This window comes from Lepidochelys kempii, chromosome 11 (assembly GCF_965140265.1).
Source record: "Lepidochelys kempii isolate rLepKem1 chromosome 11, rLepKem1.hap2, whole genome shotgun sequence".
Taxonomy (NCBI): domain Eukaryota; kingdom Metazoa; phylum Chordata; order Testudines; family Cheloniidae; genus Lepidochelys; species Lepidochelys kempii.
The window spans coordinates 43,996,826-44,011,085 of record NC_133266.1 but is presented as its reverse complement, the minus strand read 5'-3'; the positions used below and the strand labels follow the sequence as shown (position 1 = coordinate 44,011,085).

General features: G+C 42.2%; 2 protein-coding genes across 7 annotated transcripts in view; one reads left to right on the top strand and one right to left on the bottom strand.

Moving 5' to 3' along the window:
- AGPS (alkylglycerone phosphate synthase) overlaps nt 1-7,509 on the bottom strand; it is a 180,230-nt gene extending 172,721 nt beyond the window's left edge. The window contains exons 1-3 of one of the 4 annotated variants that reach the window (XM_073305970.1): nt 7,389-7,509; nt 5,479-5,624; nt 203-376 (exon numbers count right to left, since the gene is read on the bottom strand). In XM_073305970.1, coding sequence (XP_073162071.1) covers nt 203-207 — 5 coding nt within the window. In that variant the 5' untranslated portion in view covers nt 208-376; nt 5,479-5,624; nt 7,389-7,509. Of the gene's footprint in view, nt 1-202; nt 377-3,888; nt 3,909-5,478; nt 5,625-7,388 lie in introns of those variants that run through there. The other 3 variants (XM_073305969.1, XM_073305972.1, XM_073305971.1) reach the window with 3 other exon arrangements.
- Nucleotides 6,632-14,260, top strand: part of NFE2L2 (NFE2 like bZIP transcription factor 2) — a 44,434-nt gene continuing 36,805 nt past the window's right edge. For 2 of the 3 annotated variants that reach the window (XM_073305985.1, XM_073305983.1), the window contains exon 1: nt 6,632-6,932. Coding sequence is in view for 1 of the 3 variants with exons in the window: in XM_073305984.1 (XP_073162085.1) it covers nt 6,900-6,932 (33 nt within the window). In the remaining 2 variants the exon portion in view is untranslated. The remainder of the gene's footprint in view (nt 6,933-14,260) is intronic. The other variant, XM_073305984.1, reaches the window with a different exon arrangement.

The window sequence follows — 14,260 nt, the reverse complement described above, 5'->3', positions numbered from 1 at the left end:
TTACTTTAAATAATTTCATTTTTATTACACTATTTTGTTGGTACATTCTACCACCAAATAGGTTATTCATTTTCCTGTTGATTTTGATTTGTGTGTGCATATTAAAAAAAACACAAATTTTCAACCTTTCTAATTTTCTAGAGTACATTGTGCATTGCTGTAATTACTTAATCTGAATTATATTAAAACGAAAGATACTTGCTGCATAACTGTGTGGACAGCAGAGCTCCTTGGCAGCTAAGAGGCAAACAAGAACTTTCTCCCCATCTCTAGACTGCAATCTTATCAGGGGAGCCTTGCTCCTCCTTCCAGAGATGGGGAGGCTGCCAGTGGCCTCCTTCACCTTCTCCTGAAAACAGCAGTTTCAATGTTGTGCCTGGGTAGAAATACAAAAATGTTGAAAGTGAATACAGCAAATTTGACATGACTTGTTTTTTAAACTCAGCATGATTTTGTGCTTTGTGGAAGTCAGGGACAGTTCAATAACAGAGAAACAAACGCCCTTTTACTTATTACAATGTTATCAAGTTAACTCCTTGGCAGCAGGAGCAGAATTTTTCTTGTATAATGTCCACTGCTGGCAAAAACTGCATGGAAAAGGCAGTTTAAAAGAATTACAAGCAAATTCTTTTCAAAACGAAAACTAGTCCATTGAGCAGAAGAGTTTGTTTGTGCCAGGGACAATCACAGCCGATGGATATAGCCATAGCACCAGTCATTTTTCAGTGTGAATAAAGAAAGGGACAGTGCAGTGTTCCTCTTGTGGCTTCTAAAATTCTATCACAAAGCAGCTGAATTGTCCTCACAAATCCTTTTAGTGATTTCAAATATGCTAGCCTCAGGAAAGACAATTCTTGTCTTGAAGGGGTTTTAAAATCTAAGGTTTAAAGTACACAACATTTAAATAAGAAAGAAATCCTTAGGGTCACAAATCCAAAAAATCCCAGTTCTGGTCCCAGGGCTACAAAGTGGGTGGGACCAGCTAGGAAGGGCCTGGGCCCAGGGCCTGTAAAAAATGCATTGTTTCTGACTCTGCTGGGCAGAATTTAAAGCTGCTCTCCCTGATGGAGAATGGCAGCAGCTACATGCTCCTGTGGGAGAGTAGGAATGGCCCACCATCATACTGATAGATGTGAATAAAGTCCTACCTCTTTTCTGTTATAAAATTAGTGCCATCATGGTGCCACACTTTGTAAGAAATCCTGTCCTGTGCTAACAAACTAGGAGAAAGAGAGATCACATGGATATGCTTGCTCTCCCATTAATAGCAGAATACAGTCTTTCTCAAGAGGTTAAGAAAAGGAAGTACCTATTGCATCTTGGCCTCATGAGGGCATGGTCTGTCAGCTATGGAGCACATCAAGCTACACTGTGGTCAGCAGCTCATTTGCCACATCTGTGTGATCCTGCCTTGACACAGCAAGGTGGCTTTTGTATCATATATGTGGTTGGCCTCACTCTCCCAACCTCCTGTCTTGTCCAGATCCCTCAATTAAAGATAGAACTTTGCCTCATAGTGGAGTTTATATAAATCTTTTTACATTGAACCCCTTTCTCCCCACCAATATTTTCCCAGTGGTGTTATGGTGATCAATTTGAAAGTTAAGAGTTGTTAAAAATACAACATCAGTAAGCATTTCCAACACAAAATCACAGATCTCAAATTAACCAAGGGCAAAAGTGCTCAGTCAGTTCTCAAGCAAGACTCTCATTAACTTCAATTAGAGTTTTACCCCAGTAAGGATTTCAGAATCTATCTCAAGCATCTTTCAGTAGCTTGAAATAATTTTAAGCAAAGTTAATTTCTTCTATTTTTTTTATTTGAAAATATACAAACTTGCAAGTCTTTTTTAGTTGTATGTTTTAAGCAGTAGGTGGCACTGGTGGTTTCTACCTTCACAATAATATTGTTTCTATATTGTAATAATTGTGAATGGTTACACAGGCTCTTTAGAAAACAGAGTTTCTCCAAAGCCCTCTTATGCTATAACTTTAACCCAGAAATATCCCAAAACAAATGTTTTATAATTGCTAATCTTGTCTTTAAAAAATCAGAGACATTATCTGCAAACACATTCCAATCAACAGAATAAAGTATTTTATTTAAAACAATGCTGCTCAAATTGAAAAAAAAATATCATTTTTTTTAATTGAAACTCTACATGGTTGGGAAAGATTTAATGCCAGAACAAAAATATAGAGAATGACTAAAAGGAGACAATGGAGAAAATGTAATTTTTTAATATATTATGTATTTTTTATAAATACTTGATAAAAAAAACCCTGCATAAGCTATCATACATTTAGTGAGCCTGAGTCTTCCGTAGGGCATCAACTTACATGGCCCTTGTGCACATGCTTGTTAGTACACAAACACATCTGCTGCAAATTTTCTAGCAGTAACATCTATTTACTGATCTGCGTTTTTAGAAGCTCATCACTGAGGTATAAGAACTAGGTGTACAGCTCAAAAATGAATATCAGCATGTGTAGGTATTGGAATTTATACATGCAGATTGTATTAGCTACATGCATAGCTATGCATCGAAATGTGAGGGGTGGAAAAGTGCATGTACATTCATGTGCATCAACAAAATTTAATATCTAGAAGTGGAGGCCAAAAGTCTTATATTCAGGCCCTGTATGTATCTGCTTCTATAGAGATATGTTATTTTATCACAAAAAAGGCTGAATGCTCCTCAAGGATTCTTTCTGGGATTGAAGAAGTATTGGGTAGAAACACTTTCTTTAAAAAGTTTTAATTTGAAGAACAGAAAAATGCTAAGGGTTAAGTAACAAGCAAATCAGTAGAACTTCATGTCAAAATGCCTCAGACTATTTAGTCTAATCAAATGAAAATAACAGCAATAATTTTAATAAAGTTACAGCTCACATTTCATACAGCTTCTTTTACTGAGAAAGATCCTAATATACTTTCCCATGGTATAGGGAGAATAGTGTAGTGTGATATGACAGTTAAATTAAAATGAGATTGGGATGGTTGCATTACTTGTAAGTGGTGAAGGCCAAAGGGTTCCTGCGCTGAGGGTGTGAAGACAAGGAGAGGAAGAAAAAATAAATTAACAAGGAACACAAACTAAAATATATATTCAATGCTCCTTTATCTGGCCTGGCCAGAAAGTATGCTTCCCCTTTTATCCTCCCCACACTCGCCAAGCAAACTGTTTGCCATGGTATTTCTATACTGTGATACAATATATATACTCACTCTAATGGCTCATATTTGCTTCTTTTCACTATTTGTACAACTTTCCATTCGATGGATCATATGGAAAGGACATCTATGCAATTTTTCATGCACAGACACTTTGTATTATTTGTTTTGTGCTAATGTTCCGTGTCTTCCTGGTGCTGTTCTTTTATGATACTGAAAAACTCAATAAATGGTATTCAATAAAACTATCATGTTCAAGGAGACAGTCTGGAACTGTGAGCACTTGGAATCAAAAGGTTTTTTAACTACTGACAGGCCTTTTCCCTTTTTAAAGCTCTGTTTCTCCAGGGTTTCCAACATTCAATCTGGTTTTAGCAGCCAGTGGGGTCATTCTTGGATCAGAGCAAACTGGAATTGACCAGTGAAAGAAAAAAAAGTGACATAACTTTTTTGCTCCTGGTCCTCCATCACAATTGCTGTGGTGCTGTCATGCAATATTTCTCCTTGAAATCAAGGACATAGCATAACCAGAATGCTTTGTGTATTCTGCTCGAAAGCTTGTCTTTCTCACCACATACAGTTGGTCCAATAAAAGGTATTACCTCACATACACTGTCTCTCTAATACCCTGGCACTGACACGGCTACCATAACACTGCATAGACATACCCAGTACATTCAGTGATAGAACGTATGTATTCTCCTTATACATACCGAATATGTCCAGTGACACTGCAGCATGTTCTACCTGAATTACAAGAGCAGAGCAGGTGTATTCTAGATAAAGGTACCTGGTATATTTAACAAAGGAGAGTCATGTAATTAAGGCATTCTGATTATAGTTTGCATTCTTCAATTGGATGTATAAGATGTATATAACTACACTGAAGGCTTTCTATTTTTGTAATAAACATATATCAGAGACATGCTAGTGAAAGAAACAAGGGAAATATGAAATTCTATTTTCTGGAGTGATTACAGTGACAAATGTGTGATGATGATGATGATGATGATAATAATGACAGGAGTGGTGTAAATATACCAAGTACTATAATATTAAAGAGACATAAGATCAAATTCCTGCAGTTTATATAAGCCTCATATTAAACAATGGGAATATTCAGGTTTGTGGTGAGAAACTTTAAACTTTCCACTGGTGTGGCTCACCCTGGTTTTTCAAACCAGGGAAGCTGCATCAGCATACTGGGACAGCACATCTGTGTTAGACATTTGCACAGCTGCAAATCCTCCAGTTAGAAGAAGACCTTAGTTAATGCTTGTAAAGTACTTTGCAGACGAAATTAACTATATAAATGCTATATATAATTCACGTAGAATCTTATTTTAAAATATAAAATAGGATATTTTCAGCTGTTCCAGATTTAAATGACAAACAGGAAATTCAATCTCTTTTCTCTGTCCATGGTTTCAAATCTATAAACCTGACACTATGTACATTTGTTTGTATATTTTGTCCCAAAAGAGCAACATCCTTTATTAGACATGAGAGTATTAAATAACACAGTGACCTATATCACTTAGAACAGGTATATGCACAGTAGTGAAGCCACATTTTCAGCAGTGGCAGAGCAAGGATGGGTGATGGGTCATTAGTGGTGCCACCTTCAATTATATTTACTGGCTTTAAAAGGAACCACACATACACCTAAAGGCTGCCATTAGCTCCACCACCGTGTACGCATTATGGATACTGATCTTGACCTGTTATAACTTTATAACAAATAACAACATCTTGCTTTCTTATAGTGACTTTCACCCCCAAAAGATCACAAATTTAACAAGATTTACTTTCACCCACTACTGAAATGCACAAACTTCTAGTGATACATATCAGCTGTTTAACAAAATACAGCAACATTTGAGGTCAAGAAGTGAAGAATACTGTCTCAGATTTAAATTTCAGGGGGAATTAAAGCAGGAAGAATGTAATTACCTTAGTTGGAAATTAGCCAGTGCACCAGGATTAATGCTTCTATTCTTCTGAAAAGTGCTGTGGGATCTTTAATTATCAAAAGTGGTCAGGACCCCATTTGAAAGATGGCACCTGTGCCAAAACAGCTTCCGGTGCTGGGGCACTGCTTTAGGACTAGTAACAGTGCTACCTACTAAATCTACAAATACTTTCAGAACTCTGGGGTTTCTCCTAGAGGCCTCTCTTCCAAGAACTGAACGTGCATAAATTGTGAGACCTGGTCGTACAACTGCAGGGCCAGCATAACAGAACATCTCCCAGGGTAATGTCCTCAAACCCAAAGCTATGGATTTAACTCAGACTGAGTTTACCTTTACCTTCCAATACCTTCTGTGAAAACAGGCAGCAAAATTGCACCATGCACACTTCTTCATGGATGTAGATCCATATATGCCTTGATGTACAGCTTCATATTGCAAGCTACAGCACTGTTCCACAGCTAAACAGCACAGGATTTCTAGGAGTAGGAATAAAATAACGTTGTAAAGTAATAATCCTTTGGTGGGTTGCAAGGAACTAAGCAAAGTTACTTAGAGCTGTGGGGAAGGATCTAGGAGAGTAATTCGGAGCACTCCTCTCCTATGAGTGTCTCAGGAGATCCCACGATGGTTATAAGTTTATATTAAGAGTTTTGAGAAATGTGTTGGAATTTCTATAGATCCCTGTTCTCCTATTATCATGCCTGGTGCTTCCATGGCAGCTGCCATATTAGTTAACAACTGTGGGGTGAGATCTGGTGGGAGTGACAGATTCCTTTTCCTCTCCAATTCTATTAGATACTCCTGTGAGGGTTGCTAAATTAGCTCAGAGATGTGGGGACGGATCTGATGGGACATGGAAGGATCTAGTGGGGTGTGATGGTGAAGAGATCTGGTGGGAATGGTGGGGAAGGACCTAGTATGATCTGTTAAGGAGCTGATCAGTTGGGGTGTGGCAGGATCAGTTGGGAAGGTATCCAGTGAATCTGCTGGGTTGTGATATATTGGGATTGGGGAAATGGATTTGGTACATTGGAATCTGCTGAGATTAGGCAGGCAAGGATCTGTCCGATCTGGTGGAAATGGGATGAGTTAAGGTAAACTGGGAAAGGTTTGATAAATTGTGGCAGGATCTGGTGGGGATAGGTTTATAAAGGACCTGGATGGGGAAGCAATGTGGTAGACATGGAGAGGGACCTGGTGAGTTGGAATAGGTTGAGGAGAGATATGTTGGAATGGGGAGGGATCTGGGAATCACTTGATGTTTGTGTCAGGGATGGGATCTGATGGGGGTGGGTGGTTCTGGGGAGAGATGTGAGAGGATGGGGGCCAGGTGTGTGTGTGTGTGTGGCAGTGATGGGAGGAGAGAGGAGGGGCCCGGACGCGCTGCTTTGTAGCAGGGCTCTGGGGGGACAGGCAGGTTTAGGGCAGGGAGGGACTCGGATGGGGTCAGGGTGGTTTGTGACAGGACAGGGATGTGAGGATGGGCGGGGCGCGGCCGGGCCGAGTCAGCATGGCCTGCCACCCCCGCGCTGCTCCGTGTGGCCGCTGTTGCCAGGATAAGGGCCGCCTCTCCGGCTCCCGCGCCCGTGAGTGGCTGGGGTGAAGGCGGGGCGGAACGGGAGGCGGCTCGCTGTCCCAGCCGCCCGCGTCCGGGGCCGCTCGCTTCACTCCCCCCAGCAGCGTCGGAGCGAGCAGCGGGACGGTGAGCGAGGGTCGCCGCGCCGGGGGTGGCTGTGCCCGCTGCCGCCAGCATGATGGAGCTCGAGGTGCCGCCCGCCCCGCAGGTGAGAGCCGGGGTCTGGACTCCGGGCCCCTCTGCCGGGAAGGAAATGCTCCCGGGCGGGAGCCCGGGGTGCCGCTGGCGCGTGCCGCCCCCAACGCAGCCCCCGCTGCCCTGAACTGGGGGGCGGTCCCGGCCGGGTGGTGACACGCCGGGTCACGGGGGGCTGCTGGATGTCAGGCGAAGGGGGGTGGTGTAAGAGCGGCGTCCCCGCCCCTGCACACAGGGCCTGTCCGGTTTCCCCCGGCTCCGGGAACGTGATGAGTCACTGGGGCCGGCTAGGGGGCAGGCTGGTGCCCGCTGGGTCCTGGGCAAGGCGGGCGGGCAGAGCACGGTACCTTCTGGGCCAAGGGAGTAGCCTGGCACGGAGTCCCCTGTGCTCCTGGGAAACTGGCGCGTCAGGGCGGTGGGTGCCCAAAACTAGCAGCTGCTTCTTATCTTGTGAGAGCTTAGGACTTACCCTTTTGTGACTCAGTTTCCCCATCTGCACCATGTTTCCCCTTGGAAGAGGCCTGAAATGTGGGTCAGGCAACGCCAGTAACAGCCACCTGTGGTGCCAACAAATCTTATACAGGGGCCGTCTCTCAGTGCAAGGAGCTGTGGGAGGGTCAAGAGTGGACCCTCCGCACCCTCCCACTTCTAGTCAGCCTCACCTCCCAGAGATGTAGATCAGGAAATCAAGAGCATCTGAAAAATCTATTGACTGAGGAAGCTAGGGTGAGATCAAAATGCCCTGTGAGTGAAAATAGGTTGCAAAGCTTTCAGTTTTAGCTGTAAGGGATAGAAGCCATAGCAAGCATTATTTTCAAAGAAAGTCTCTTTACCCGCAACAGATTTAACTAAATCTAAAAGATTATTTCTTTTACTATGTCCCCACTTCCCCCAGCATGCACTGTAACAGCTGACTCCTTTCCAAATTTTACTACAGCCTTGAAAATCTTAACTACATCACTTTAGTACCTGGTAACATTCAGGATAGCTAGTATGGGTAAGAGAGATTGCAATGCTGATTCTGGGCAGTGGCCTTCTGAGATGCTGGAACTGGCTTGAAGTCGTTTCCATCATATACAGGGTTTACAGTTTGGTTCAATAGCTCTCAACATCTCCATTACACAAATTGTTCTGGCACCCTTTTGGCCCTCAAGACTCCATGGATCTGTGTGATATTTAGTCTGCATAAAATATAAAACATATGTCACTGCACTTGAATTTTGAAGGCCCTGCATCTCTTATTCCTTATTTAGGTGAATTATCTTAGTGTGGGTGGCTTTTGGCTTTAGTTGAAAGTTGATTGTCGTCTGTCACAATTTCCCTAAATGGGCCCTTAGCGTGCGATCTTTAGTGCGCTGAGCCAGGAACAAGTTGGAGCTGTTGCACAATCATTTAGTTCCCCAGGGCTGTTATGTTTTTGGAACTAGCCTTTCAAGTGCAGCTTCAAAATGTGTAAACCAGCATATATAGTTCTGTGTTGCCTTAGCTAATTTAAAGGGTGGTGGGTATAATCTCTGTTGTGTTATCTGAATATGAGTTTTAAATATTAAAAATTGTCTTTCAACTATTTTATGCTAGCTTCTTTATCTGATGTTTGTGCATAAAATAAATGTAGAGTTGAGTAGTTTCACTCCATAACAAGTTTCTTCAGGGGCATAAAATGACATTCTGTTTCATGATCTTGTGCTACCAAATGTATCAATTGTCTAAATGCAGAAAAAATTAATCGAAGTTATTTCACTCCTTTATGGAAAACTAGTTTTTAAAGGGTGGAGAGAATAGTTGAAAAGTAAACCAATTTATTCTCCAGTTTCCGTTTACAGATGTCTTGTGTTCATTTTTTCCCCTCTTGTTTATAGGGAAATATGTGGAATAAATTCAGGAGTAAAAAGTGTGTATTCTAAATTTTATGTCCTGTGTTTAGGTTCATTCTAATCTTGGTCACGTGAACTGTGCTTGTACAAACATATAGATATCACAGTGGTGAGCATATATATGTTTCTCAGGCGCTAGGTATCCTACACGCTTTCTTTAGGGCAGTGGTTCTCAACCAGGGATATGTGTACCTCCTGGGGGTACACAGAGGTCTTACAGCTGGTACATCAACTCATCTAGATACAGTATTTGCCTAGTTTTACAACCGGCTACATGAAAAGCACGAAGTCAGTACAAACTAAAATTTTGTACAATTACTTGTTCATATTGCTCTATATACAAAACACTGAAATGTAAGTACAAGATTTATATTCCAATTGATTTATAATGTAAAAATGAGAAAGTAAGCAATTTTTCAGTAATAGTATGCTGTGACACATCTGTATTTTTATATCTGATTTTGTAATCAAGTCTTTTTTAAGTGAGGTGAAACTTGTGGGTATGCAAGACAAATAAGACTCCTAAAAGGGGTACGGTAGTCTGGAAAGGTTGAGAGCCACTGTTTTAGGGGATAGCATCCATTCACAAAGTTTCAGCTACACCTTTATGCCACCTTAGAGACTAACAAATTTATTAGAGCATAAGCTTTCATGGGCTACCGCCCACTTCATCGGATTCATAGAATGGAACATATAGTAAGAGATATATACACGCACACACACATACACAGAGAAGGTGGAAGTTGCCATACAAACTGTAAGAGGCTAATTAATGAAGATGAGCTATTATCAGCAGGAGAAAAAAACTTTTGTAGTGATAATCAAGATGGCCCATTTAGACAGTTGACAAGAAGGTGTGAGGATACTTAACATAGGGAAATAGATTCAATATGTGTAATGACCCAGCCACGCCCAGTCCCTATTCAAACCCAAGATAATAGTATCTAGTTTGCATATTAATTCAAGCTCAGCAGTTTCTCATTGGAGTCTGTTTTTGAAGCTTTTCTGTTGCAAAATTGCCACAGAATAGAGACTCTTACAGTTTGTATGGCAACTTCCGCCTTCTGTGTGTGTATGTATGTATATATATATATATACCTATCTTCTTACTATATGTTCCATTCTATGCATCCGATGCAGTGGGCTGTAGCCCACGAAAGCTTATGCTCTAATAAATTTGTTAGCCTCTAAGGTGCCACAAGTACTCCTGTTCTTTTTGCGGATATGGACTAACGCGGCTGCTACTCTGAAACCTTTATGCCAGTATCACACAAATCTACCTCCCCACTCTTGACCTGTCTCCTTCTATCCAACACTGCTTCTTTTCTCTCTGTTCATATCATTAAAAGTTCCACCTGGGCCTTCATCATCTCTTAACTTCGCTACTACAACTGCCTTGTGTCTGGCCTCGTTCTTGGTTGATACCTATCAATTCCTTGCAAAATGTTGCTACTAAGGTCAATTTCTTGGCTTATTTTGACTGTCAGGCCCCCTCTGAATGCCTCCTGGTACCACCTTCTGTACTGCATCAAATTCAAGTTTTTTTTTTGTTCTCATCTTTAAGGCCTTTAGCAACTATAGGGCTTGTCTACACTTACAGCACTGCAGTGGCACACCTACCTATGCCAATGGGAGAGCTTGTCCCATTGGCGTAGGACTCTACCTCCCCAAGAGGAGGTAGCTGTGTTGACAGGAGAAGCTCTCTGGTCAACACAACGCTGTCTACATCAGGATTAAATTGGTGTAACTATGTTGCTCCAGGAGTGGATTTTCCATAACCCTGAGCAACAGTTATATCGACGTAAGTTTGTAGTGTAGACCAGGGCTATGCCTCCCCCTACTTATCTACTCTTTTATCTTCTTTGCTCTGTCAGTAATGCTAGCTTTCATTGCCTTCTTGCCCACTTATATAAGTGTCTTCATCCTTTGTTCCATGCAGCCCCTTAAACATGTAATACCTTTCCCGAGCTGGTCTGCAGAGCCACAAATCCTCTCTTCCTGAACACCCACTCTTTGTTTAGCTATTCTAATACATTGTCATATTTTATGGTGTAATAAAACTAATGCTTAAATTTATTACATGGAAAATTCTAATCTTCTATAAAATATTTAAATTTATAACAAGGGATGGGGAAGGTATATTAAAACACAGTTAGTTTAACCTCTTGATTTCTGTGAGTCAGCAGAACCTGAGGTGTGGGCCCTCAAAGCAATATGCCCACTTGTTTGGGGAGGGACAGGGCAGATGTCCAAGCAGCCAGCAATCCCCCTGCTCCATAAAGGGCCTGACATAGGTCTAAAAAGTGAATGTGAGAGACCCAGGAGGGAATGGGACCAGGATGGAGCCCCAAATAAAATTTTAAGTTGCTTTCTTTTGATACAAACCCCAAGAGAGGGAATGACAGTAGCCCTCTCTGCATGGTTCTTGGGGTAAATTTTACTTGTGTGTAGGAAGGTGAAAATGGCTTTTTTTTTTCTATTAAACACTAACAGGTGATTGAATATGCTTACTGTAGATATGCGCTACTAGGATGATCTGAGGAATGGAAAACCTGTCTTTTATGAAAGGAGACTCAAGGAGCTTGGCTTGTTTAGCCTAACTAAAAGAAGGTTGAGGGGAGATATGATTGCTCTCTATAAATATGTCAGAGGGATAAATACCGGAGAGGAATTATTTAAGCTCAGTACCAATGTGGACACAAGAACAAATGGATATAAACTGGCCACCAGGAAGTTTAGACTTGAAATTAGACGAAGGTTTCTAACCATCAGAGGAGTGAAGTTTTGGAATAGCCTTCCAAGGAAAGCAGTGGGGGCAAAAGACCTATCTGGCTTTAAGATTAAACTCGATAAGTTTATGGAGGGGATGGTATGATGGGATAACATGATTCTGGTAATTAATTGATCTTTAAATATTCATGGTAAATGGGCCCAATGGCCTGTGATAGGATGTTAGATGGGGTGGGATCTGAGTTACTATAGAAAATTCTTTCCTGGGTATCTGGCTGGTGAATCTTGCCCATATGCTCAGGGTTTAGCTGATCACCATATTTGGGGTCGGGAAGGAATTTTCCTCCAGGGCAGATTGGAAGAGGCCCTGGAGGTTTTTCGCCTTCCTCTGTAGCATGGGGCACGGGTCACTTGCTTGAGGATTCTCTGCTCCTTGAAGTCTTTAAACCACGATTTGAGGACTTCAATAGCTCAGACACAGGTGAGGTTTTTCACAGGAGTGGGTGGGTGAGATTCTGTGGCCTGCGTTGTGCAGGAGGTTAGACTAGTTTATCATAATGGTCCCTTCTGACCTTAGTATCTATGAATCTAAGAGTACAATGAAATAAGTGTTAAGTGCTTCACTTCTGAAAGGTAAGATAAAGGAAGATTGTAAGATTTGTGATGGGCCTCCATTTAAAGGTCTTGTTGGATGACGGATAACATTGAATTAAATGGAGAGATAGTGGTGTATACCTCTTGTAGCTTTGTAAGGTATCCAAGTGAACTTAAGAAATGTTACTGACTTGTAAGTTTTGAGCATCTTGATGGGAAGAGTGGAAAATGAGTATCTTCCCAATATGATTAAAGTTGTGAAGAAGGGAGAGCTATGTAGTTAAGAGTTTAGACTGGAGTGAGACCAATAGTAAAAACTGGTAAATCGTCTCCTAAAATATTAGAGTATCTGCATAGGGGAATCTGTTAGGTTTTTTTCCCTGGCAAAGTATCCTGAAGAATATGAATCTGCTGTCATGCTATCTGTAGTACAGAAAGTGTTTACCAAGTTTTTACTAAGCAAATTACTTGTTAAACTGTTGGATTTTAACTAAATTGCCAACTAAATGAATGTATTTCTGTCTCATATCTTCATGCTAGATCACCTTCCTATAAGTAGGGCCCTACCAAATTTGTGGTCCATTTTGGTCAATTTCACAGTCATAGGATTTTAAAAATAGTAAATTTAATTATTTCAGCTATTTAAATTTGAAATTTCACAGTGTTATAATTGTAGGGGTCCTGACCTGAAAAAGAGTTGGAGTGGGGGGAGGGTTTTGCAAGGTTATTATGTGGGGGTTGTGGTACTGCTACCTTTACTTCTGCACTGCTGCTGGCAGCAGCGCTGCCTTCAGAGCTGGGCAGCTGGAGAGAGGCAGTTGCTGGCTGGGAGCCCAGCTCTGAAGACAGCGCCACCGTCAGCACAGTGTAGAAGTAAGGATGGCGTGGTATGGTATTGCCACCCTTACTTCTGCGCTGCTGTCTGCAGAGCTGGGCCTTTAGTCAGCAGCTGCCACTCTCTGGCTACCCAGCTCTTAAGGCAGCAGTGCAGAAGTAAGGGTGGAATGGTATGGTATGGTGTGCTGCTTTCAGAGCTGGGTGCCCAGCCAACTGCTGATGCTGTCTGGCCGCCCAGTTCTGAAAGCAGCGTCGATGTAAGGGTGGCAATACCATGACCCCCTAAAGTAACCTTATAACCCCCTTGCAACTCCCTTTTGGATCAGGATCCCCAATTTGAGAAACGCTGGTCTCCCCCATGAAATCTGTATAGTATTGGGTAAAAGCACACAAAAGACCAGATTTCATGGCCCATGACATGCTTTTCATGGCCATGAATTTGGAAGGGCCTTACATATAAGAGAGGGACTTCAGGAGAAGACAAAAATATATATCCTGCAGCCATTTATGACATTCATCAACAGATGCTAGTGAGCATTCCTTCCTAGCCATCCAGTAGGATCGCTATGAGGGGAGTCCAAGCTTCTGTGCTCTGGATCCCCACAGTGTTTCAGGCTCCTGAAATCCAAATGGAGTCCAGCCACTGCCCCAATGTCTGGGTACCTGGGTGCATACTCAAGGTGCAGACCTTCTCTGGCACCCCCCTCCGAGTGTCAGAACCTGCTATCCAGCTACTGTGTTCCTCTGGACACAGTACTGGCCCTTCAGACTCACCAGTATTTAAACACACCCTTCTGCCAGAATTTCACCCATAAGGTGTGAAGCTTCTGGTTTATAATTTAACACTCAGCAGCATGCAGCAGTTGTGAAGCAGTCTGTACACTCATTTTGTTCAGTCTTGTATTTATGCTCTTTATATTTAATTATGAAAAGCACAGGAAAATATAGATCATACCCAAAACAATAAAACATTCTAAATGCAATGTCCCTCACTAGCTCACCCTCCCTTGAAAGTCCTGGGGAGATTATCTGTGTTCGTTAGGCAGGATCCTTCACCCCTCTGCTTTCCTTGCCCCTGCAGCAGCCTCTGTCGTCATAATCTGGTGCAAAGTGGCTCTACCCCAGCTCCACAGCCTGCATCTGTGCTGGCCCTCAGAGCAAGGCCCTAGGGAGCTGGGGACTTGCTGTCTCAAACTGAGCCACTCAACTTCTTTCTTCTCTTATCCCAGAAAGACCACTTCTACCCCTCTGACCCTTTTCTGCCCTTGCCATCCCCTTGCTTCCCTTTCAGTCACCCACTCCTTGA